Here is a 22,523-nt window from a genome sequence, read left to right as displayed (position 1 = left end):
GGAACTGTCCATAGAGCTCCGATACAGGATTGTGTCAAGGCACAGATCTGGGGAAGGGTACCAAAAACATTCTGCAGCATTGAAGGTCCCCAAGAACACAGTGGCTTCCATCAATTTGAAATGGAAGAAGTTTGGAACCACCAAGACTCTTCCTAGTGCTGGCCGCCCGGCCAAACTGAGCAATCGGGGGAGAAGGGCCTTGGTCAGGGAGGTGACCAAGAGCTCCAGAGTTCCTCTGTGGAGATGGGAGAACCTTCCAGAAGGACAACAATCTCTGCAGCACTCCACCAATAAGGCCTTTATGGTAGAGTAGCTAGACAGAAGCCACTCCTCAGTAAAAGGCACATGACAGCCCGCTTGGACCTTGCCAAAAGGCACCTAAAGGACTCTCAGACCATGAGAAACAAGATTCTCTGGTCTAATGAAACCAAGATTGAACTCTTTGGCCTGAATTCCAAGCGTCACGTCTGGAGGAAACCTGGCATCCTCCCTACGGTGAAGCATGGTGGTTGCAGCATCATGCTGGGGGGGATGTTTTTCAGCGGCAGGGACTGGGAGACTAGTCAGGATCGAGGGAAAGATGAACGGAGCAAAGTACAGAGAGATCTTTGATGAAAACCTGCTCCAGAACACTCAGGACCTCAGACTGGGGCGAAGGTTCACCTTCCAACAGGACAACAACCCTAAGCACACAGCCAAGACAACGCAGGAGTGGCTTCGGGACAAGTCTCTGAATGTCCTTGAGTGGCCCAGCCAGAGCCCGGACTTGAACCCGATTAAACATCTCCTGGAGAGACCTGAAAATAGCTGTGCAGTGACGCTCCCCATCCAACCTGACAGAGCTTGAGAGGATCTGCAGAGAAGAATGGGAGAAACTCCCCAAATACAGGTGTGCCAAGCTTGTAGAGTCATACCCAAGAAGACTCAAGGCTGTAATCCCTGCCAAAGGTGCTTCAACAAAATACTGAGTAAAGGGTCTGAATACTTATGTAAATGTCATATTTCTGTTTTCTATTTGTAATACTTTTGCACAAATTTCAAAAACCTGTTTTTGCTTTGTCATTATGGGGTATTGTGTGTAGATTGAGGATGAAAATAAACAATTTCATCCATTTTAGAATAAGGCTGTAACGTAACAAAATGTGGAAAAAGTCAAGGGGTCTGAATATTTTCCAAATGCACTGTATTAGATAAAGGGAATCTGAGTTTACAAATAACAACAAAAATTTATACTTATTTTATTTATTTAATTAACAAAGTTATGTAACACCCAATCCCCCTGTGTGAAAAAGTAATTGCCCCCTTACACTCAATAACTGGTTGTGCCACCTTTAACTACAATGACCGCAACCAAATGCTTCCTGTAGTTGTTGATCAGTCTTTCACATCGCTGTGGAGGAATTTTGGCCCAGTCTTGCATGCAGAACTGTTTTAGCTTAGCGACATTTGTGGGTTTTCAAGTATGAACTGTTCCTTCTATTAAGGCAAGTCGTCCAGATACTGAGGCCGCAAAGCATCCCCAAACCATCACACTACCACCACCATGCTTGACTGTTGATTTGAGGGTCTGACTATGGAACGCAGTGTTTGGTTTTCGCCAGGCATAATGGGACCCATCTCGTCCAAAAAGCTGACTCAAGTTTGGCAAAAAGCACCTGGAAGCACCTGGATGAGCATCAAGACAGATGGACAGATGAGTCAAAAGTATAACGTTTTGGATGACATGGGTCCCATTATGCCTGGCTAAAACCAAACACTGCATTCCACAGTAAGAACCTCATACCAACGGTCAAGCATGGTGGTAGCAATGTGATGGTTTGGGGATGCTTTGCTGCCTCAGGACCCAGACAACTTGCCTTAATAGAAGGAACCATGAATTCTGCTCTGTATCAGATAATTATACAGGAAAATGTCAGGCCATCCGTCTGTGAGCTGAAGCTGAAGCACAGCTGGGTGATGCAGCAAGACAATGATCCAAAACACACAATCAAGTCTACATGAAAATGGCACAAAAAAAAAGAACAAATCTGAAGTTTTGTGAAGTTTTGGAAAGTCCAGACCTAATCCCAATTGAGATGTTGTGGCAGGACTTGAAACGAGCAGAGCATGCTCGAAAAGCCACAAATGTCACTGAGTTAAAGTAGTTCTGCATGGAAGTGGGCCAAAATTCCTCCACAGCGATGTGAAAGACTGATCAACAACTACATTAAGCATTTGGTTGCAGTCATTGCAGCTAAAGGTGGCACAACCAGTTGAGTGTTAGGGGGCAATTACTTTTTCACACAAGGGCATTGGGTGTTGCAGAACTTTGTTTATGAAATAAATGAACTGTCATTGTTGTGTTATTTGTTCACTCAGGTTCCCTTTATCTAATATTAGGTTTTGGTTGAAAATCTGCTAACATTCAGTATAAAAAATATGCAAAAGTAGCAAAAATTAGAAAGGGGGCAAATACTTTTTCACAGCACTGTACTTGTTTGATTATCACTGTTTACCTATTAAAAGAGCTTGAATACAGTATAGGGCGTTCCTTCACTGCTCTAGAATGTAGTGAAATACGGGTAAATTCAAGAGGGTGCTACTAAATTAACGTCTAAACCTAGTTTTCATTATGAATCACATACTATGAATCATTAGATTGTTCTCTACAATATTACAACCTTAATATGCTTGTACTTAACAGTGTTGATTAAATAAGAACGTTAGTTTGTTGTGAACGTTGCTAATTTAGACCGCGCAGCTCTTGGTATCTTTTCCATATTTCTGCGTTGGGAGGTGGTAACATTAGGAGGCGTTTCAGCGCTTTGGACCAATCAAAATGAACTTGATACCCTCGTCATTTTAATCTACAGATCTGTGGCTCTCTATTCCTCTAACCCCGGTCAATCAATGTTAAGAGGGGCCGTTTCTATGGCAATTTAAAAGGGGGAGACTCAGAAATCCATCATGAAAATTGGAACAGATTTTTTTTCAGGGAGTGATTTCATTTAGAAAAAGCCCATGTTATCACACACGAACCTGCAGCCACTACCTACCTTATCAGTTGATGATTGAAGTTAGCACCGTTCTGCCCATGGAGCACTGACAGTTCTATTGAGCAGCGACCACTTTTTGGCCATAGCCATAATGACATTCTATTCACTCTAATCACGCTAAATTCTCAGAGTAAATAGTCTGTAACTTTTGAACTATATATGGTAGAGACATGTTGTTTTTCTGATGAAATTCTATTGAATTAATATTTTCATAAACATTGAATTAAATAATAATTGTATGTGTGAACACCCTATACAGTATACGGCTCTTACAGAGACTTTGCATCATCTTATAAAACACAGCTTCAGTTTCACAGTGAACACATTTCTGAACTGCTAATTTGTGTTTGCGAGCTTAAATTCAAATTGACAAGACTATGTGACTGAAGTGAGGAGGAACCACTAGCGGTTGAAGATAACAGGAGAGCTACCCTCTGAGGCACCTTTCATCTTGAGCTTTTAGAGAACATTTTAAATACTCTTTGTCCTATCCCTCCCTCATACTCTTTTAAGACCAACACTCCCTCATAGAACTGAATGAACCATACAAGCCACTCAGAAGATAAAATACCGTAGTCTAGAACAGACCTCGTGAATTTACGGGGTTCAAGAAATGAAAGATAAAATCCTTTCAGGTGAATGAGGGGAATGTGATCTTCACCATTCCCCAGCTCCCCTGTAGACCTTGGATTAAAGTTTCACTCTTTCCCATCAAAGGGTAGCGAGTAGGCTTAGGGGACCAGGCAAGGCCGGGTTGTGATGTTTATTAAAATACCTGATGAAACAGCTTGCAACTCTACAGTTGCCTCAGAGGGAAAATGGGTTTGTTGGATGAAAGTGTTGAATGTTCAGAAGCACTAAGCCCATTTTGAGATGTGAGAGGTTAGATAGGAGAAGAGACTGTGCTCAGAAGTGTGTAGTGATTAGTGAACAACTTTAGAGCAGAGAGTACAGTAGTAGTGTACCATTACACCTTGGTGACTGTAACCTCACCTGACCAAGACCTCCATGGTTAAAAGGTTGCCATGTCTCCATGTAGACAATAAAATGATGTCTTAATCGGTTTTCATTTTGAATGTGCACATTGAGTTGTGCAATAGGAGTTTAAATGCTTAGTAGATACATTTAAGTGAGTGTGCCTCCTGAACTGACAGTGTGGTAGTGTTGGGAGACAGTAGCTGAATGTGTTGTATAGACGGGTGAGTGTGTGTACCTCTTGAGCTGAGTGTGTAGTGATGAGGCCAGGCGAACCATCTCCTCCAGCTCTCTCACCAGCTTGTTTCTCTTACAGTGCAATCTCAATCTGATAGAAAACAAAACATGTTAGGTCACAGCCTGATTGAAAAGATATACAGCATTATAGACACAGTTATAAGAACAAAAGACAGACACTTCTGTCTCATAAAATACATCTTATTATCCAGTTCTTTATTTATTGGGGGAGTGTGTCAGTGTGATGAGGCTTTAATGGAAACAGGCCATAACATCGTAACTGAGTCTTTTGATCATCTTCCAGGCCGCGGTTACAGAACCAGCAGTTAGAAAAAGGCATCTTTTGTGTCCAACCTACATCCCCGGTTTGTGCCGCTCAGGTTACAGGAAGGGAGAAAGCAGAGAGGGAACTCAATGCAGTTACAGTATTGAGCACAGAGAACAAGGTAGCTGTTTAGGAAGGCTAGAGGGGGAATATGAATATGAGAGAGAGAGAGAGAGAGAGAGAGAGAAGGGAATGTGTGTGTGTGTGTGAGAGAGAGAGAGAGAGAGAGAGAGGAATACGAGAGAGTGTGCCGCAGCCACAAGGCCCAATTGTTGTAGTCCCCTTGGTTACTTGATCCAGTGCAGGTGTCCAATCACTAAAGGGTAAAAATGCACCTTACAGAGGGCCAGTGATGGGTAAAAGGCTAGGGGGGAGGGGGGAAGGGGTTCTACACTACAGTACATACACTATCCACGTCTACAGTCTGTGATCCAATTACAACCATGAGCCATGAATGTCATGAAAAAAGGTTATGCGGATCGAAGCATCCAACACAACAAAAGGTGCACAGGTGTGTTGTGTGTCTGGGAGTAACTCTTACAGGGTCAACATACACAATGTTAGGTTAACATAGAGAGCACAGTGTTGATGCTTTTCAACCTGTTTGACAGTGTTTTCTTGAACCCAGTTGGAGACGTCGGTCTGTTTTCCAAAGCTAGTGTTCAGTCTAGTTTCTATTTGTTACAGAGCCACGGGCCCAGTCCATCACCAGGTCCACATCAGGGAGTAGACCTTTTGTGTTTATGTAACAGTCATATCAGGTGCTGCACCTGAGGCACTTGCACAATGTCTTTTCACTACCTATCTATTCCCCATCTGTGAGTATACTGCAGCCTAGTTCCAGTGGGATTCCAATGGCCCCCTCTCTCCTTCACACATCAGACGCGCCGACCCGTTGTCTGGCTAGCTTTGAAATGTGATGTATAAATGAATAAAAAATGCACTCTTTTGGTGAGGTGCTGACTAAAGGAAATATAACTAACGCCAAAAAGTGGCAATAAAAGTTTCCTGCGAAGACAGAAGAGTGGATTACTTTAATTTAAATCTCCTGTATCATTGTATGTGACCATGATGCTTTCCTGGTGTGCAGCTCTAGTCCCCCTCTGTTATCCCTCCTTCCCTGACCGTGACCTTACCCAGGGATGGAGTGATGGCCATCCCTCAATATGTCTGTGAGCCGTAGGCTGACCAATGTTTCCCCCACCATTACTTAGTTGGAGATAAACGAAAGAGGGCACATCACTCCCATCACCTCCCCTGCTCACCTCTCAGTCAGGGCCTTGCTCTGGTTGTCCCTGGCAGCCTGCAGGTCTCTCTCAAGCATCTTCTTCTCAGTCTCAATCTTCTGCTGGTCATTGGGCGCTCTCTTGCAGGGCTTGATGTACTGCAGCTCCTTGAGTAGCTCCTCCTTCTCATTGATGAGGATCAGGCGGTCGCGCTCTGGGTCTAGAAGCCCCGGCCAAGCCTCACTGTCCAGTTTGGCTATCTGCACCTCGATGGTGGCAATCCTGGGGGTGGAGGGAGGAGAGCATAGATATCATATAATTCATGTTATTTTATGTTGTATTTAATTGTGTGAAGGAGAGAAGGTTTAGAAGAGATATAATATGGCTTTCAATATGTTATATAAGTCATTATAAGGGCTCATGAATGCTCATAGCAAGTTATAAAGTCACTAGACTGAAACTTGATGATGGGTTGTGTTGGGAATGAGTAATCTGGGTCAGGGGTTTTCTTTTTTGGGAATAATATTTTAAAGGTTGTTTTTATGTGAAAAATAATTATTTTATAAATATAGCTGCTGCAACAGAATACCATCATGGATACCATTTTAATGTCTCTGTGTCCAGTATGAAGGAAGTAAGAGGTAGTTTCACCAGCCAATGCTAACTAGCGTTAGCGCAATGACGAAGTCTACATGAACAGTTAGCAGGCTAGCTGTTCCTGTTCATCCGACTCTGGGGAAGTAGATAAATGGCTTCATTGCCAGTCATCGGAGCTAATTAAATGGGGGGTTTTATGTATAGAAAATTCTTAGGCGGGCCATCTGTTTCAATATAGAAAAACTGTTTCTGTGTCAACTTAAAATGACTAGAACCAGATAGAAAGCATGCCAAAAAGATATTGAACTAACTATCTACAGTGAGGGAAAAAAGTATTTGATCCCCTGCTGATTTTGTACATTTGCCCACTGACAAAGACATGATCAGTCTATAATTTTAATGGTAGGTTTATTTGAACAATGAGAGACAGAATAACACAAAAACGCATGTCAAAAATGTTATAAATTGATTTGCATTTTAATGAGGGAAATAAGTATTTGACCCCTCTGCAAAACATGACTTAGTACTTGGTGCCAAACCCTTGTTGGCAATCACAGAGGTCAGACGTTTCTTGTAGTTGGCCACTAGGTTTGCACACATCTAAGGAGGGATTTTGTCCCACTCCTCTTTGCAGATCTTCTCCAAGTCATTAAGGTTTCAAGCCTGACGTTTGGCAACTCGAACCTTCAGCTCCCTCCACAGATTTTCTATGGGATTAAGGTCTGGAGACTGGCTAGGCCACTCCAGGACCTTAATGTGCTTCTTCTTGAGCCACTCCTTTGTTGCCTTGGCCGTGTGTTTTGGGTCATTGTCATGCTGGAATACCCATCCACGACCCATTTTCAATGCCCTGGCTGAGGGATTCCTCACCGTTCTCATGATCATTGCAACTCCACGAGGTGAGATCTTGCATGGAGCCCCAGGCCGAGGGAGATTGACAGTTCTTTTGTGTTTCTTCCATTTGCAAATAATCGCACCAACTGTTGTCACCTTCTTACCAAGCTGCTTGGCGATGGTCTTGTAGCCCATTCCAGCCTTGTGTAGGTCTACAATCTTGTCCCTAACATCCTTGGAGAGCTCTTTGGTCTTGGCCATGGTGGAGAGTTTGGAATCTGATTGATTGATTGCTTCTGTGGACAGGTGTCTTTTATACAGGTAACAAGCTGAGATTAGGAGCACTCCCTTTAAGAGTGTGCTCCTAATCTCAGCTCGTTACCTGTATAAAAGACACCTGGGAGCCAGAAATCTTTCTGATTGAGAGGGGGTCAAATACTTATTTCCCTCATTAAAATGCAAATCAATTTATAACATTTTTGACATGCGTTTTTATACCATCTTTGAGAACTAACAATCAAATAAAAGCTAGAAAGTCAAGGAGAATTACATTCCAAATACCGGGCATTCAGGGCACATGTCCATTGATTTTGTTATTATGTTTGAGCAGAGGAACACAGCATTATCCATGGCAAAATGCATAGAATTGCATTGGAGGAAGCGCTTCCTAAGGTTACGTTTTTAATATGCTAGGTAGGCTACACCGGTTGTAAAGCGGATTAATGTGCTTAATTTTAAGAATTGAGCAATAGCAGCACAATAAAGCTGGCATCCTCTTTTAAATAGTGGCCTGTCAAAACTCTGTTTTCACACGCGACTGCGCAATTACTGGGCTTATAAGAACGTTTCACTAGGCTCTGTAGGCCATGGGCTCTCCAACCCTGTTCCAGGCATCCTAGGCCTATATGCTACGCTTGGAGTGATTTGGCCATTTTAGTTGTGATACGAACCATATGGGAAAAAGTAGCACCAAAAAAATGTATACGCTCTTTCTTGCCTTAGACTGCATCATTCACATGTGATAATATTCTCACCCATCAGACTATTCTCAATTTAATCTGGTCTTTACATGTACTAAATATTATGTGTGAAATTAGTTTTGATTTAGAAATGGGCCATTATCATGCACCTGTCGGAACAGGGGCGGGGTAAAATGACTTCATCCGTATGCTCTTGAATAGGGAATGGTGTACGCTCTTCCTCAGTTCATTTTCATGCCAGCCTGGTAGGCTACTCCGGTTGTAAAGCGAAGCAATGTACTTAATATTAGGAAAGTTGATGAATAAATATAGTAGACCTAGCCTATAGAAAGTTAATGGGATCTTCCTCTTTTTAATAGAGGCCATCAAAAGTCTGTTTTCCCACGCAATTGCATATCCTATGGAAATGTTGCGCAACATGGGCTTATAGGAACACATTTCATTCCATGCATCAACCAGCTATGAGGAGCTGGCTCTCACTGCGCAACAGGTGATCCTATTCCGCTCAAACTCTGAATGTCAGGGCTCTCATGAGCACTAACAATGAGCACACAGCCACACAATCTCCATTGACAAACATTGGCAGTAGAATGGCCTTACTAAAGAGCTCAGTGACTTTCAACGTGGCACGGTCATAGGATGCCACCTTTCCAACAAGTCAGTTCGTCAAATTTCTGCCCTGCTAGAGCTGCCCCAGTCAACTGTAAGTGCTGTTATTGTGAAGTGAAAAAGTATAGGCGCAACAACGGTTCAGCCGCGAAGTGGTAGGCCACACAAGCTCACAGAACGGGACAGGCGGGTGCTGAAGCGCGTAAAAATAATCTGTACTCGGTTGCAACACTCACTACCGAGTTCCAAATTGCCTCTGGTAGCAACGTCAGCACAATAACTATACGTCGGGAGCTTAATGAAATGGGTTTCCATGGCCGAGCAGCCGCACACAAGCCTAAAATCACCATGCGCAATGCCAAGCATCGACTGGAGTGGTGTAAAGCTCGCCGCCATTGGACTCTGGAGCAGTGGAAACACATTCTCTGTAGTGATGAATCACGCTTCAACATCTGGCAGTACGACGGGCGAATCTGGGTATGGTGGATGCCAGGAGAACGCTACCTGCCCCAATGCATAGTGCCAACTGTAAAGTTTGGTGGAGGAGGAATAATGGTCTGGGGCGGTTTTTCATGCTTCGGGCTAGGCCCCTTAGTTCCAGTGAAGGGAAATCTTAACACTACAGCATACAATGACATTCTAGATGATTCTGTGCTTCCAACTTTGTGACAACAGTTTGGGGAAGGCCTTTTCCTGTTTCAGCATGACAATGCCCCCGTGCACAAAGCGAGGTCCATACAGAAATGGTTTGTCGAGATCGGTGTGGAATGACTGGCCTGCACAGAGTCCTGACCTCAACCCCATCGAACACCTTTGGGATGAATTGGAACGGCGACTGCGAGCCAGGCCTAATTGCCCAACATCAGTGCCCGACCTCACTAATGCTTGTGGCTGAAAGGAAGCAAGTCCCCACAGCAATGTTCCAACATCTAGTGGAAAGCCTTCCCAGAAGAGTGGAGGCTGTTATAGCAGCAAAAGGGGGACCAACTCCATATTAATACCCATGATTTTGGAATGAGATGTTCGACGAGCAGTTGTCCACATACTTTTGGTCATGTAGTGTCCCTTTCTAGCTAATAGACTATTATTAGAGTTTACACTTCCTCTTCCAATGAACTGTGGGGCAGTCAAAACAATGAAACTGTCTACCAATTCTATTCATTTTAAAATGTTAATTACTTCTACTTGCAAATATCATTCACCTGATGAGAAGACAAAATGTTTCTTCTTTTTTTTTATGTGCTAACATATGATGGGGTTCCCTGGGTCGCCGGTTGGCCTGGTCAAGAAAAGTTTGAAAACCCCTGATCTGGGTTACACAAGTTACCTTCTTTTTGCTTCTTCATACTTCAGGCTCAGTCGAACCTTCTCTGCCAACTTGTTGGTGTTGGTCCCAAACTGGATCAAACAAAAGAATAACAGAAATGAAGGCGTGGTGTGACAAAGCTACATTCTGATCAATTAGTGATGCAACCAGTATTTGTGTATCATTCCATGGCACGCTTCCAAAGGTTACACCTGGGTCCTGCTCATTAGGGCACACCAAAGCAAAACATTTTAAAACAGAAAACAAAAACAAGTGTTTCTTATTGGACAAGTCCAGGTAGTGCCTCCCAATTTCAGTAAATTTTCTTCCATTTGGTGCCAACTGAACACAACCCCCTCTCACCTCAGCAGGTATGTCTGTCTGGGAGCTGGTGTCGGAGTAGAGGCGAGGGATGGACAGCTCAGAGTTGGCTAGGGAGGGGCTGCTGCCCCACAGGTCAGACTGAGAACCCACTGAGTCCAGCTGGAAGCCATCCTTAAGCACCGCTAGTTTCTACAGGGAGAGGAGACAGACACATACAGGCTTGACAAATCAGAGAGGAGTCACGGATAGTATTTTTTAAATATATTTTGCTGTGTGTCTTGCATTCACAAAGCTCCTGTCCTATGGTTTAAATCTATAACACAGACCATAGTCGTGTTCATATAGATAGAGGAGTCCAGTACATTGCATAAAGATGTGTTTTTGCAACAGTGGACAAACATGGTAACCTACTTAAATCAATGATAAAATCAGTGCAGTCAGTGATAAAATCAGTCCTGATCTTCAAGGTTGTTGATAAATATACATGGCTCAGCACTGAAGCCCAGAGTGGAATTAACCTTATCTTTAATATTGAAGTACACAATTCAAGTAAAAACAGCAAAGAGAAGACTGGCAACCGAGGCTCTCGCTGGACACAATGCTGATGGAGTAGGACAGGCTTCATACACTGCAGTCAGACAGACACTACAAATCCCACACACATACAACTGAACTGTCAGCTGCAGAAGGCTGGGGAGGGGAGGCAGCCCGGTAGAGAGAGAGAGAGAGAGAGAGAGAGAGAGAGAGAGAGGGAGGCTCTGCATTATTAAACACAACCCAGCCCCTACTAACAAAAACACAGTGTTTGTTGTTTTCTACTGCTGCTGCCACCAAGATTGAAACTGGGGCACTTTTGATGTGCGTGCGTGTGTGCATGTGTGCGTGCATGAGCGCACGTGTGTGTCCCAATCCCTCAGTCAGAGCAGAGGAAGCCTGAAGAAGGTAGGCGACTACCAACCCCTCCTCCGTCTCAGCTTCTAAAAGACTTAGCCTGCTGATGAATCATTGATTGAGCAGCAATGTCATGGCAGGAATATGCATGAGTCTGCAGTACCATGCTGTCTTGTCTGTCTGTCTGCTACTCAGCCCAGAGGCGCTGGGACAGGAGAAGGGAGACGGAGTGGTTGCAGGGGACAGAGGTAGCGAGGGAGACGCACCAGCAGAGAGAAAACACTGTGCCGTGTGAGACGAAGAGGAACACGAGACCGAGACGACTCTGCAGTGCCTGTCTACCACCTTCCTTTCCTCTTTCCCTTTCTTCTTCGCTCTCTCTTCCCCTGCCTGACCATCAGCCCATCTCTTACCATCTCCCTCCCTCTCTGCTCCTTTCCCTCCTTCCCTCTCTCCTGCCTTTCCCTGACAGTCGGCCCAGACCAAAACAGCCACCCTTCCCCCCCCCCACTCCCGCATCCCCTGATCGTCTCATGTGAAGCTGACAGGCTGTCATCTACCCATAGCACTACAACAACACCTGACCCCCATCCCATTCCACCCCTCCACCACCCTCTCCCGCTTACCTGCATGAGCTCCTGTTTCTCCTTCTCCCCGGAGCTGATGGCGTCCCTGATGGACTTGACCTCGTTCAGGATGGCCTGCGCCTCGTGGAGCTTGAAGCCGTACGGCGCGCTGGACACCTTGTGGTCGATCCTGGAGGGAGGGGAGGAAGAGGGAGAAGGTGAGAGAGGGATAAGGTGGGAGAGGGATAAGGTGGGAGAGGGATAAGGTGGGAGGGGGATAAGGTGGGAGGGGGATAAGGTGGGAGGGGGATAAGGTGGGAGGGGGATAAGGTGGGAGAGGGATAAGGTGGGAGAGGGATAAGGTGGGAGAGGGATAAGGTGGGAGAGGGATAAGGTGGGAGGGGGATAAGGTGGGAGGGGGATAAGGTGGGAGGGGGATAAGGTGGGAGGGGGATAAGGTGGGAGAGGGAGAGAAAGTGAGGGAGAAAGAGTGAAAGAGAGATGTTGGAAACAGATCAGACAGTGATATAGGTTATGAAACTGTGAATCAGTGATTAGGGCTAAATACTACATAGATAGCACTATCAGACGTACATTTTTGCTCTCAGATTATTAATCTTTAGTTTGGTGTTTGTTAAAGATGTATGTTGTTTAAAAAAAACATGTTTCATTTTCACTACGATAATACTACAGTGACACTTTTAAACCATCCAGATCTAATCTAGACAGGGGTGAACAATAACAAAACTAAGGATCCAGGATGGGAACCAAACTGGATTTTAAGGGCCACAGGTGTCGAGAGAGGAAAGAGCCTGAAGCCCAGACAGTCAGCTACACAGAGAGAGACCGTCCGTGGCAGCAGCATCAAATATGTAAAGTCAGTCATCAACAAGTCATGCATGCAGTGGAATAACAGGTCTTTCCACATTCTTCAGAGAGCAAAGGAGGGAGGGAGGGAGGGAGGAAAGGAGGGAGGGGGCAACACTCCTCCACTGCAGGCCAAGGAGAACTAGAACAAGTGAAGCATATCCAAGCCTTTTCCACCTCAGTATAAATGGATGCCGTTAGAATAGATACTCTCCTTCTAGTTCGGTCTTTTGTTATAAAGACCCTGAAGTATTTTCTCTGGGAATGGAGAGCTTAGGACAGACAGAGGATGTTGCTGTGTTCGATTATTAGTACGGTTTCATGATTGTTGGTAAATGTTTGATAGCAAATGAAGGTTTGAAATTTGATAGCAAAATGAAGGTCACGGAAGAACGGTTGGAATCCAGTCGAACAACTATGTAGCTTGTTATTCGTAAAAAAAATAAAAAAAACTCACTGAACTGAGCCAGGGCCCATCTGTCTTTTTCCACAACACAGATTCAAGAGGCGGCACTCCAGGCACTCAAAGAGAAATGTGTATCACAGACAAAAATAGTGATATTTGACCATTTTGAAGGTCATCATCAAATTCACTGTCAGTAAGTGAATGTCAGCGAGCTGCCTTTTCGACTATAGTGAGAGATGAGGGCCTCGAGTGTGTTGATGTGTTGACAATGGGAATCTTTTTTACGGCTGTATCGAAAAAAAGCAGAAGCATATTACTACTAGTAAGTGTAATTGTGATTGTGTAACGAGGTCGGGTTGCACTTACTCTTTCAGCGTTTCAAAACCCTGCTCTTTGTGCTGCAACTCCTGTTTCATGCAGGCTAGGTCCCTCTTCAGCTTATTCACCTGAGAGAAAACACACAGGAAGAGTTATTTCACTGAAATTAAAATTCCCCAGTTGTAATACTATTGATTACGGAAGATATGATTATCCGGCTATATTTGGGAACAGCTGATCCAAGTAGAACCGATTGTGTTTGTTTCGTGCAGAAAAATAATTTGGACATGCAGTACCAGTCAAAAGTTTTAGAACACCTACTCATTCAAGGGTCTTTCATTATTTTGACTATTTTCTACATTGTAGAATAATAGTGAAGACATCAAAACTATTAAATAACACATATGGAATCACCCTTTGCCTTGATGACAGCTTTGCACACTATTGGCATTCTATCAACCAGCTTCATGAGGTAGTCATCTGGAATGCATTTCAATTAACTGGTGTGCCTTGTTAAAAGTTAATTTGTGGAATTTATTTCCTGCTTAATGCATTTGAGCCAATAAGTTGTGTTGTGACAAGGTAGTGGGGTATACAGAAGATAGCCCTTTTGGTAAAAGACCAAGTCCATATTATGGCAAGAACAGCTCAAATAAGCAAAGAGAAACAACAGTCTATCATTACTTTAAGACATGAAGGTCAGTCAATACAGAACATTTCAAGAACTTTTAAAGTTTCTTTAAGTGCAGTCGCAAAAACCATCAAGCGCTATGATGAAACTGGCTCTCATGAGGATCGCCACAGGAATGGAAGACCCAGAGTTACCTCTGCTGCAGAGGATAAGTCCATTTGAGTTACCAGCCTCAGAAATTGCAGCCCAAATAAATGCTTCAGAGAGTTCAAGTAACAGACACATCAACATCAACTGTTCAGAGGAGACTGTGTGAATCAGGCCATCATGGTCGAATTGCTGCAAAGAAACCACTACTAAAGGACACCAATAAGAAGAAGAGACTTGCTTGGGCCAAGAAACACGAGCAATGGACATTAGGCCCCTGGAAATTTCTCCTTTGGTCTGGAGTCCAAATTTGAGATTTTTTGGTTCCAACCGCCGTGTCTTTGTGAGACGCGGTGTGGGTGAACGGATGATCTCCGCATGTGTACTTCCCACCGTAAAGCATGGAGGAGGTGGTGTTATGGTGTGGGGGTGCTTTGCTGGTGACACTGTCTGTGATTTATTTAGAATTCAAGGCACACTTAACCAGCATGGCTACCACAGCACTCTGCAGCGATACGCCATCCCATCTGGTTTGGGCTTAGTGGGACTATCATTTGTTTTTCAACAGGACAATGACCCAACACACCTCCAGGCTGTGTAAGGGCTATTTTACCAAGGAGAGTGATGGAGTGCTGCATCAGATGACCTGGCCTCCACAATCACCCGACCTCAACTAAATTGAGATGGTTTGGGATGAGTCGGACCGCAGAGTGAAGGAAAAGCAGCCAACAAGTGCTCAGCATATGTGGGAACACCTTCAAGACTGTTGGAAAAGCATTCCAGGTGAAGCTGGCTGAGAGAATGCCAAGAGTGTGCAAAGCTGTCATCAAGGCAAAGGGTGGCTATTTGAAGAATCTCAAATATATTTTGATTTGTTTAACACTTTTTTGGTTACTACATGTTTCCATATGTGTTATTTCATAGTTTTGATGTCTTCACTATTATTCTACAATGTAGAAAATAGTAAAAATAAAGAAAATAACTCTTGAATGAGTAGGTGTTCTAAAACTTTTGACCGGTAGTGTAACTCACTATTGCCTGATCGCAAATATGATTACATATTATTAAAGCAAAACATTTGCTTATTGTTTTTTTAATGAAATGTGAAGTAAAGAGGGGGGAAACATCCACAAATAATCCAACAGAATGTGTTACTGTTGCACAACACCAACCGGCAGCTCTGGGATTTGTCCCAAATGGCACCCTATGTAGAACACTATATAGGGAATGAGGTGCAATTTGGGACCCAGCCCTGGGTGCAGGTCTCAGACAAAGATGTCACTTACACACATTCCTCCTTTACAATGAGAAAGAGAGTTGGACACTCAGTCACTTAGCAACAGTCCATTGGACTAAGCCTTTTTTATGCACTAATGTCTGCAAATCTTAGGGATGAGAATTAAGCCAAAACAGGAGACTTAAGGACACATATGGGTATACACATCCATTCCTAATGATTACTGAACACAAGTAATGCAGGCCATAGATGGAGTACGGAGATGGTGTAAAAAATAGCGGTTTCTTACCCTACTTTTGGAAGTGACTATCTCGGCTTTGAGGATTTCTGGGTCATATTTACTGCTGGAGGACGATCTGGAATTCACTGTGGGAGATAAGAGCCAGGGTGTTATCTAATCATCTACATCGCGCTATTCAACTTCAAGGCCCTTCTCATCAATCCCCTGTGTGTTATCAAACTACTGTAAATCACCACTTCAAGTCTGAGCAACGGCAGAGGATTCCTCTTAGGAATGAAGTCAAGTTAAATTAGTAGGGAGTAGCTTTACTTCCCCAAAAAGTTTAATAACTGACAACTTGAGTGAACTATGATGTGCTGTAATCCTGTGATCAAATTGATGTGCACCTCCCCAACAGAGGTGTCAAAAGTGTTGCATCAGTCAGAAGAATAATAAAAGATTACCAATCATTCTAGTTCTCTCCTCCTTTGCCGCCTAGTCTCTTTGGTTCCTTGCCCCCCGTTTACGTACAGCCCTTCAAGCTTCCTGGCTTCTCTGCCCCATTTTGACCCTCATCACCCTGGCTACCTGCACACCTGTTCCTTCTGCCACCCCCCCCTCCTTCCCGGCTGGTCCTTACAGCTGGTCTGAGAGGTGGACTTGTCCCTCCAGGCGTCGTTGAGCTGGCGGTACTCCTGCTGGGCCAGGCGAAGCCGCTGCTCCTTCACCTGGTAGATCTCTTTCTGGGCGCTCAGCGAGTCCTTGGCCACGTCCAGGTACTCCCGCAGCATGACCTCCTGCTCCCGCTGCCACTGGGCCCGCGGGTCCTCCAGCTGAGTGCTCTCTGATGGGGGAGAGGGGGATGAGGAAAGAGAGAGATCAAGGGGAGAGGAAAGGGAGACAGAACATAAGAAACAAGAAAGAACGAGAGAAGAAATGTTGAAATAATTTTGGATCTTGATTTTAACATGTGTTTCTTCACAAATGTGTGATGAATATTGGTGCCGGAAGTTAACGTTATGGAGAATTGGACTCACTTGTGTTATGGTCCACATAGTAGGCCCCGACATTGGGGTCGTAGGCCTCCTCCCAACCCACTGGCAGTTCATCTCCAATGCAGTCAGCAAAAGTCAGAGGTTTAGTCTGCCTGAAAATCACACACACGAAACAGTCAACTGATGGTAAGAATTAGCAGTGTCACAGCAAGAGTAAATCAGGATGACCATGACAAGATAGTGGGCCATCCAGGGTCCATGCAAAGATAGATCATTTGGTTGTCACAGAGACTTTTGCTCAGAGTGAAACTGAACGGGTTCCTTTTTCACTTTATGAATAATGAAAAAGGCCTGTTCTAAATGTATCTCTCAGAGGAAAAGGCTTTGTGGAGAAAAAACACAAATTCCCAAAAAGCTGGCAGCTGGTGCCGGGTCCTTTGAGCGACAGTGTGCGCATTATCCCATTATTTGATTCATTCCACTGTCGCTGTCCTCTCACCCCTGCAAATCCAGTTCCCTAATCACTCGGAGCTGAAGGCCGAACTCATCATTACCCTCCGAATAGCGCGGACTCGCTGTCTCACTAGGCCAATCAGAGGGCTTTAAATAGGCCCAGAGCTTAGCATGAGGCACTCACTGGCTGTGCATTGGCATGCAAGACGTCTTCCAGTCTGTCTGGAGTGGACACCAGGCTAGACATCTCTTAACCTCTTCAGACAGTGATGAGTCTTCAATAACTCATTTGGGTAGTGCGTGAGTGATCCCCCCTAAGGCTTCTATAATTGTATTTTGTGAACCGCATGATAAAACAAATCCTGTTTCTTTCCAGCCTTTTCCATAAGCTGTGTGATCCAGGAAATACCAGGCATGACCCACCCTTAGGAAAGCACTTCCCTGGAGGATAGAGTTTTTTCAAGATTCTGTTTCTGTTGAATCTATGTAAACCCATAAACTACTAGACCTACTGTATGGGCAGTATGTGTGAGTTGCTTACAAATACAAGCATTAGTTGGTTTCGCCTAACTAATGCTTCACTGTCATCAAGAAGCTTAGCTAGCTAACTTGCTATCAAACAAGCTAGCTATGTTTTGACTCAAAGTAAGGGGATGGTGTTTGGAGTTGGCAGGCTCGTTGAAGTTGTTGAAGTTTTTAGCCGTTTTCTCCAGTGGTTAGCGTCAATGTGGACTATTCTGGACAGACTTGCAGTGTGCTTTTCTGGTGCCTTCGCAGCTGTCGTGGCTTTACCCAGGTGGGTGCTACACATCGGTAGTGGGGAAGTCTGACTTCAGAGATTACTACTGAGAAGCGCTGCTTCAGAAACGGCAAGGGCCACGGTGCCCTGATGAAAGGCTCTGGACCAGTCTGAAACCTCCTGATGTGCCCCCCTCAGCTTCATCTCCGAACTGCTTCTACTCTACTTTTCCTCCTGGCGTTGACTGCTCAAGCCATGAATGAACTACCCTGCCTGCCCCTGCCATGATCATTCACCCATTGACTTTGGGGGGGGGGGTTTCTTCAAAATTGAATTTATTTTTTTGTTTTTTTTGCTTAAAGTGCTTTGGATTGTAATGAAAAGCGCTATAAAAGTTGTATAAATTATTCTCATTATTAATACTCCATGCAAACCGAGTAGGCCTTTATAGCGAGAGTGGCTTTCTGAGTCCCTAGTTTTTGATTTTACAGGTTTAACATTTAGCTAGGTGTTTCACACAAAGACAGGGGGTCTGGCATTTCCTGGGGCCTCATTTATCAAAAAGGTGCGTGCGCACAAAAAAAACAACCTTGCAGTTTTCCCTCAAATGTTGGTATTTATCCATTTTGAACTTGACGGGAAAGTGTGTGCGCATCTCCACGCAAATCTCAGACCATGAATACGCACAACTTCTAGTGGTTGATCAACTGTATTGCAAGCAAATAGTTATTTTTGGGGAAATAGAGGTGTTTGATTCACAGAAATTCTAATAATGGTAAACTAATAAAAAACATTAAAACGTAGGCCTAATGATAAAACAGATGCATTTGCAGTTGGTGAGAAGATTGCATAGCAGCATGTCGCTTAAGATAGTGTATTTATCTTACCTTTATTAAATAGACCCAAATCAATCATATTGCAGGGCATTCCTTTTCTGACGACTGGTTTATTTCCGCTAAACAACAATAATAGGCTACCATTTATCCATCACTCATTCAATAGCCAACCATGCTCGAAAGTAAATAGACGTGTAGCCTATGACAGTATGGGTAGGCTACAGTATTGCTGTGCAATAGCCAGGAGTGCAACATAGTAGCCTATTTAATCTCAGAACCTATACTTAGGCAGGAGATAAAAACACAATCATGTATTGATAAACAAAATATTGAACAACTCATCTTTTGTGGGCTATATGCAGCATTTACTTTTAAATTGTTCAATAGACAATCAATCTTACAGAATGTGCAGCCAGTGTTTGGCACTCGCTATAGCCGGCATGCATTTTTTGTTTTAAAAAGTCACTGCAAAAGATAAAACATACTGCCCACACCTCTACAGAAAAATGATCAAATTTGCCATTGCACTTTAGAAACTGTCATGATCCAGTTCCAACATCTCCAAATCATACAGCAAATGAGGGCGTTTTTGTACCATCATCAAAAAGAGACCATCGCACTCTCACAGAAGTTTGGTTGGTGCGTAAAACCCATGAATTCAGATAAATAAAAAGTAATAATGGGTCCGCATCCAAAAATGTCACATCCAAAAATGTTGCATAAAGCTTTCCTCATTATTATTTTTTTCTCACTACATCAGGGACAGGGTACACAGACGTTTCGGCTTTGCAGCCTTGTTCAATGTGTAGGTGCAAATCTTTTACATTCAAAACAGCATTTGTAGGGAACACAGGTGAACATCTGATGAGTAGCAGGTGCTTCTAATCAGTTTTTGTTACCATAAACAGTGAATGGAGGGCATTTTCCAGGCTGGGTTGTAATGCTCGTTCGCGAGCGCAGAAATATAGTATGGCTCTGATTTATCAATGAAAAGATGCGTATATGTTGCGTGTGACAGTTTGAAATCCCAATAGTTTGTTACGTACGCAAATCCTAGAATCTCCACGTACGCCAACATTTTTATTTAGGCATGGGTTGATAAATGAGGCCCTAGGTGAGCTGCAGCATTACTAGTTAGTCGAGTGTCAGTGTAAAAAACACTAGGCAGGTTTGCATACAAAGTCAAACACAGGTGATAATGCTCTAATGCAACGCGACAAAGCATGCAGCGGAGTGCAAACATGGGCAGCATAACTGAATGATGAGTCAGACTTTCATTCATCGCACTATAAATTCCTCAAGTCAGATTTATGAGGCTCCAACCTACATTTCATAGCACTCAAGGTCCAACAATAAAATAGAGCTGCTAGCTGCTTCAGCTCCCCTCCTGCAACGGCTCGGTATCTGGGAGATAACATTCCATTCAACTGACAGAATGCGTTGGGTCCGTGCGTCACCATGAGGGTGGATAAACAATATGTCTGGCTGAGGTATGCGAATGCAGCCCAGATACATACTGACAGGGCAGGGGCCCACAAGATGTATGCATGGTATGAATGTTGGGCTGAGTCCTCCAGTTACCATCTCCATTAAGCCTAACAGGCTTCATTCTTGAGCTTAAAGGATAACATTCCTCAGGTATGATTGGCTAAGGGGACCAAAGAGCAAAAGTTTTCATGATTACATGGTCAGATTGCCATGCTACAATACCTTTGGGATATCTTGTAGTATTTTAAAATGTTATAGGCCTGTAATAGCTGTAGAATGTATAATACCTGTATAATAGAACTTTGGTCACACTTAGCTGGTACGTTCTTTGGTTCCACAGTGAGAGGTGTTTGTGGAAGCACATTTTCCACCAATAGGAGACCAGTCTAATGGGAATTCATTATCATCATCAGTAGGCCTCCTAATCATAACTCATTTACATTTTTACATTTTTAGTCATTTAGCAGACGCTCTTATCCAGAGCGACTTACAGTTAGTGAATACATTTTTTATTTTTTTATACTGGCCCCCCGTGGGAAACGAACCCACAACCCTGTCATTGCAAACGCCATGCTCTATCAACTGAGCTACATCCCTGCCGGCCATTCCCTCCCCTACCCTGGACGACGCTGGGCCAATTGTGCGCCGCCCATGAGTCTCCCGGTCGCGGCCGGCTGCGACAGAGCCTGGATTCGAACCAGGATCTCTAGTGGCACAGTTAGCGCTGCGATGCAGTGCCTTAGACCACTGCGCCACTCCTCATCTGCTGTTGCTCAGCACGGCCAAATAAATGTCCCAGTGCTAAACAGCTATAGAAAGATATGTAAAAGTCCAACAACAGTTTTGGGCCAGTCTGGTCTGGTTATTTCAGTCTGAGTTCACTACTTTGAGAATGGCTGCGTCTCATCTCAGACTTAGTACTCTGGGCTGGCTTCATGTTCTACTGTGCCCCCCAACAGATCAGTGAACAGCATAGGAGACATGGTCCTGTATGGCACAGTTGGTAGAGCATGGCACTATTGATGCCAGGGTTGTGAGTTTGATTCCCATGCCCACCCATATATAAAATGTATGCACGCGTGACTAGTCGCTGTGGATAAAAGTGTCTGCTAAATGGCCTATATCATATATTAGGAGACTGGCCTATGATTTACGGAAGGCAGACCCTTTACAGTAGGCTATGTTCCTCACTTGGCTCAACCCCTCTCCTCTTGACCGCAACTCTTTCCCAAGTTGTGATGTTGTACTTTGACCCTGTGCACATTGGCAAGCAGTGAAAATGATTTTAAATGAATCAGTCTTTATTTTACAGCCTCTGTGCTCAGCCCTCCTCAGCTGTGCATTTTAGGAATGTGTGTTGAGGTCTTTGTTTACAAAGTTCTGCCATCTTGGTCTTGCTGCTACCAAGCCAACTAGTGGCAATTCACCAGGGAGGTGGGGAGGTCTGTGGCGTTGCTTCTGTCATGTTATTGGGCTTTTAATGATGGTTCTGTGTGCTGACTGCAACAATGACAGCCACCAAGGGAAACAGGACTGACTTTTGACACAAAGCCTATTTTCAAAATCTTGCAATATGAAGGCCTATCCTTATCCAAAACCAAGGCTGAATTTTAAAAAAATCTCCCATAATCTCAAACATTCCAGAACTAAGCTATTAAAGAGTTTTTGTGTCAAAGTCTGAGGGGATTTAAGTAACTGGTAAAACGAAATTAGTTCCACAGTATGGTTGACAGTGAGTTTCTGTACAAATGAGATCCTGGCTGTCCTGACCGCGTTCTAAGTATTGTAAGCCTATTACACTAAAAGTTTACAAGGGGAAAAAACTAACTCAAACCTCGAGGGATAATTTCTAATTAGAGGAATGCAAATGAATGACGCGTTGACCATGAGCAACATTCCAGAGGAAAATCTTCATGTTTTTTTCCATCAACACCCACTAGCCCGGGCAGCCGCTATGGATCTCCACTATTATCTGGGCTTAATGTGCCAAGCCAGTAATAATACACTTGTCCTCCGGCGATCGGTTCGTACATTTACATTTTAGTCATTTAGCAGACGCTCTTATCCAGAGCGATTTACAGTTAGTGAGTGCATACATTTTTCATACTAACACATCCTCCTTAATTACCTTTAATGGCGTGCCGCCTGGAAAAAACGGGGAAAGTATGCATACTGTAATTAAACACCATTTACCACCACCATTTTCGGACTTCATGCGGGGCGCAACATCAGGAAGTAGCATTAGCCACTCTAGCATGATGATGGAAAATTTTGTTTTATT

General features: G+C 43.9%; 1 protein-coding gene across 1 annotated transcript in view; it reads right to left on the bottom strand.

Annotated features, from left to right (window-relative positions):
- Positions 1–22,523, bottom strand: part of wwc1 (WW and C2 domain containing 1) — a 46,488-nt gene that overhangs the window by 22,487 nt on the left and 1,478 nt on the right. Inside the window, exons 2-10 of the mRNA XM_084170653.1 lie at positions 16,769–16,878; positions 16,372–16,575; positions 15,801–15,877; positions 13,545–13,624; positions 11,966–12,095; positions 10,488–10,637; positions 10,146–10,216; positions 5,838–6,080; positions 4,249–4,338 (exon numbers count right to left, since the gene is read on the bottom strand). Of these exons, the coding sequence (XP_084026779.1) occupies positions 4,249–4,338; positions 5,838–6,080; positions 10,146–10,216; positions 10,488–10,637; positions 11,966–12,095; positions 13,545–13,624; positions 15,801–15,877; positions 16,372–16,575; positions 16,769–16,878 (1,155 nt within the window). The remainder of the gene's footprint in view (positions 1–4,248; positions 4,339–5,837; positions 6,081–10,145; positions 10,217–10,487; positions 10,638–11,965; positions 12,096–13,544; positions 13,625–15,800; positions 15,878–16,371; positions 16,576–16,768; positions 16,879–22,523) is intronic.

Source organism: Coregonus lavaretus (genome assembly GCF_964263955.1).
Source record: "Coregonus lavaretus genome assembly, chromosome: 10".
Taxonomy (NCBI): domain Eukaryota; kingdom Metazoa; phylum Chordata; class Actinopteri; order Salmoniformes; family Salmonidae; genus Coregonus; species Coregonus lavaretus.
The sequence above is the reverse complement of the archived record's forward strand: the minus strand, read 5'-3'. Positions and strand labels throughout refer to the sequence as shown.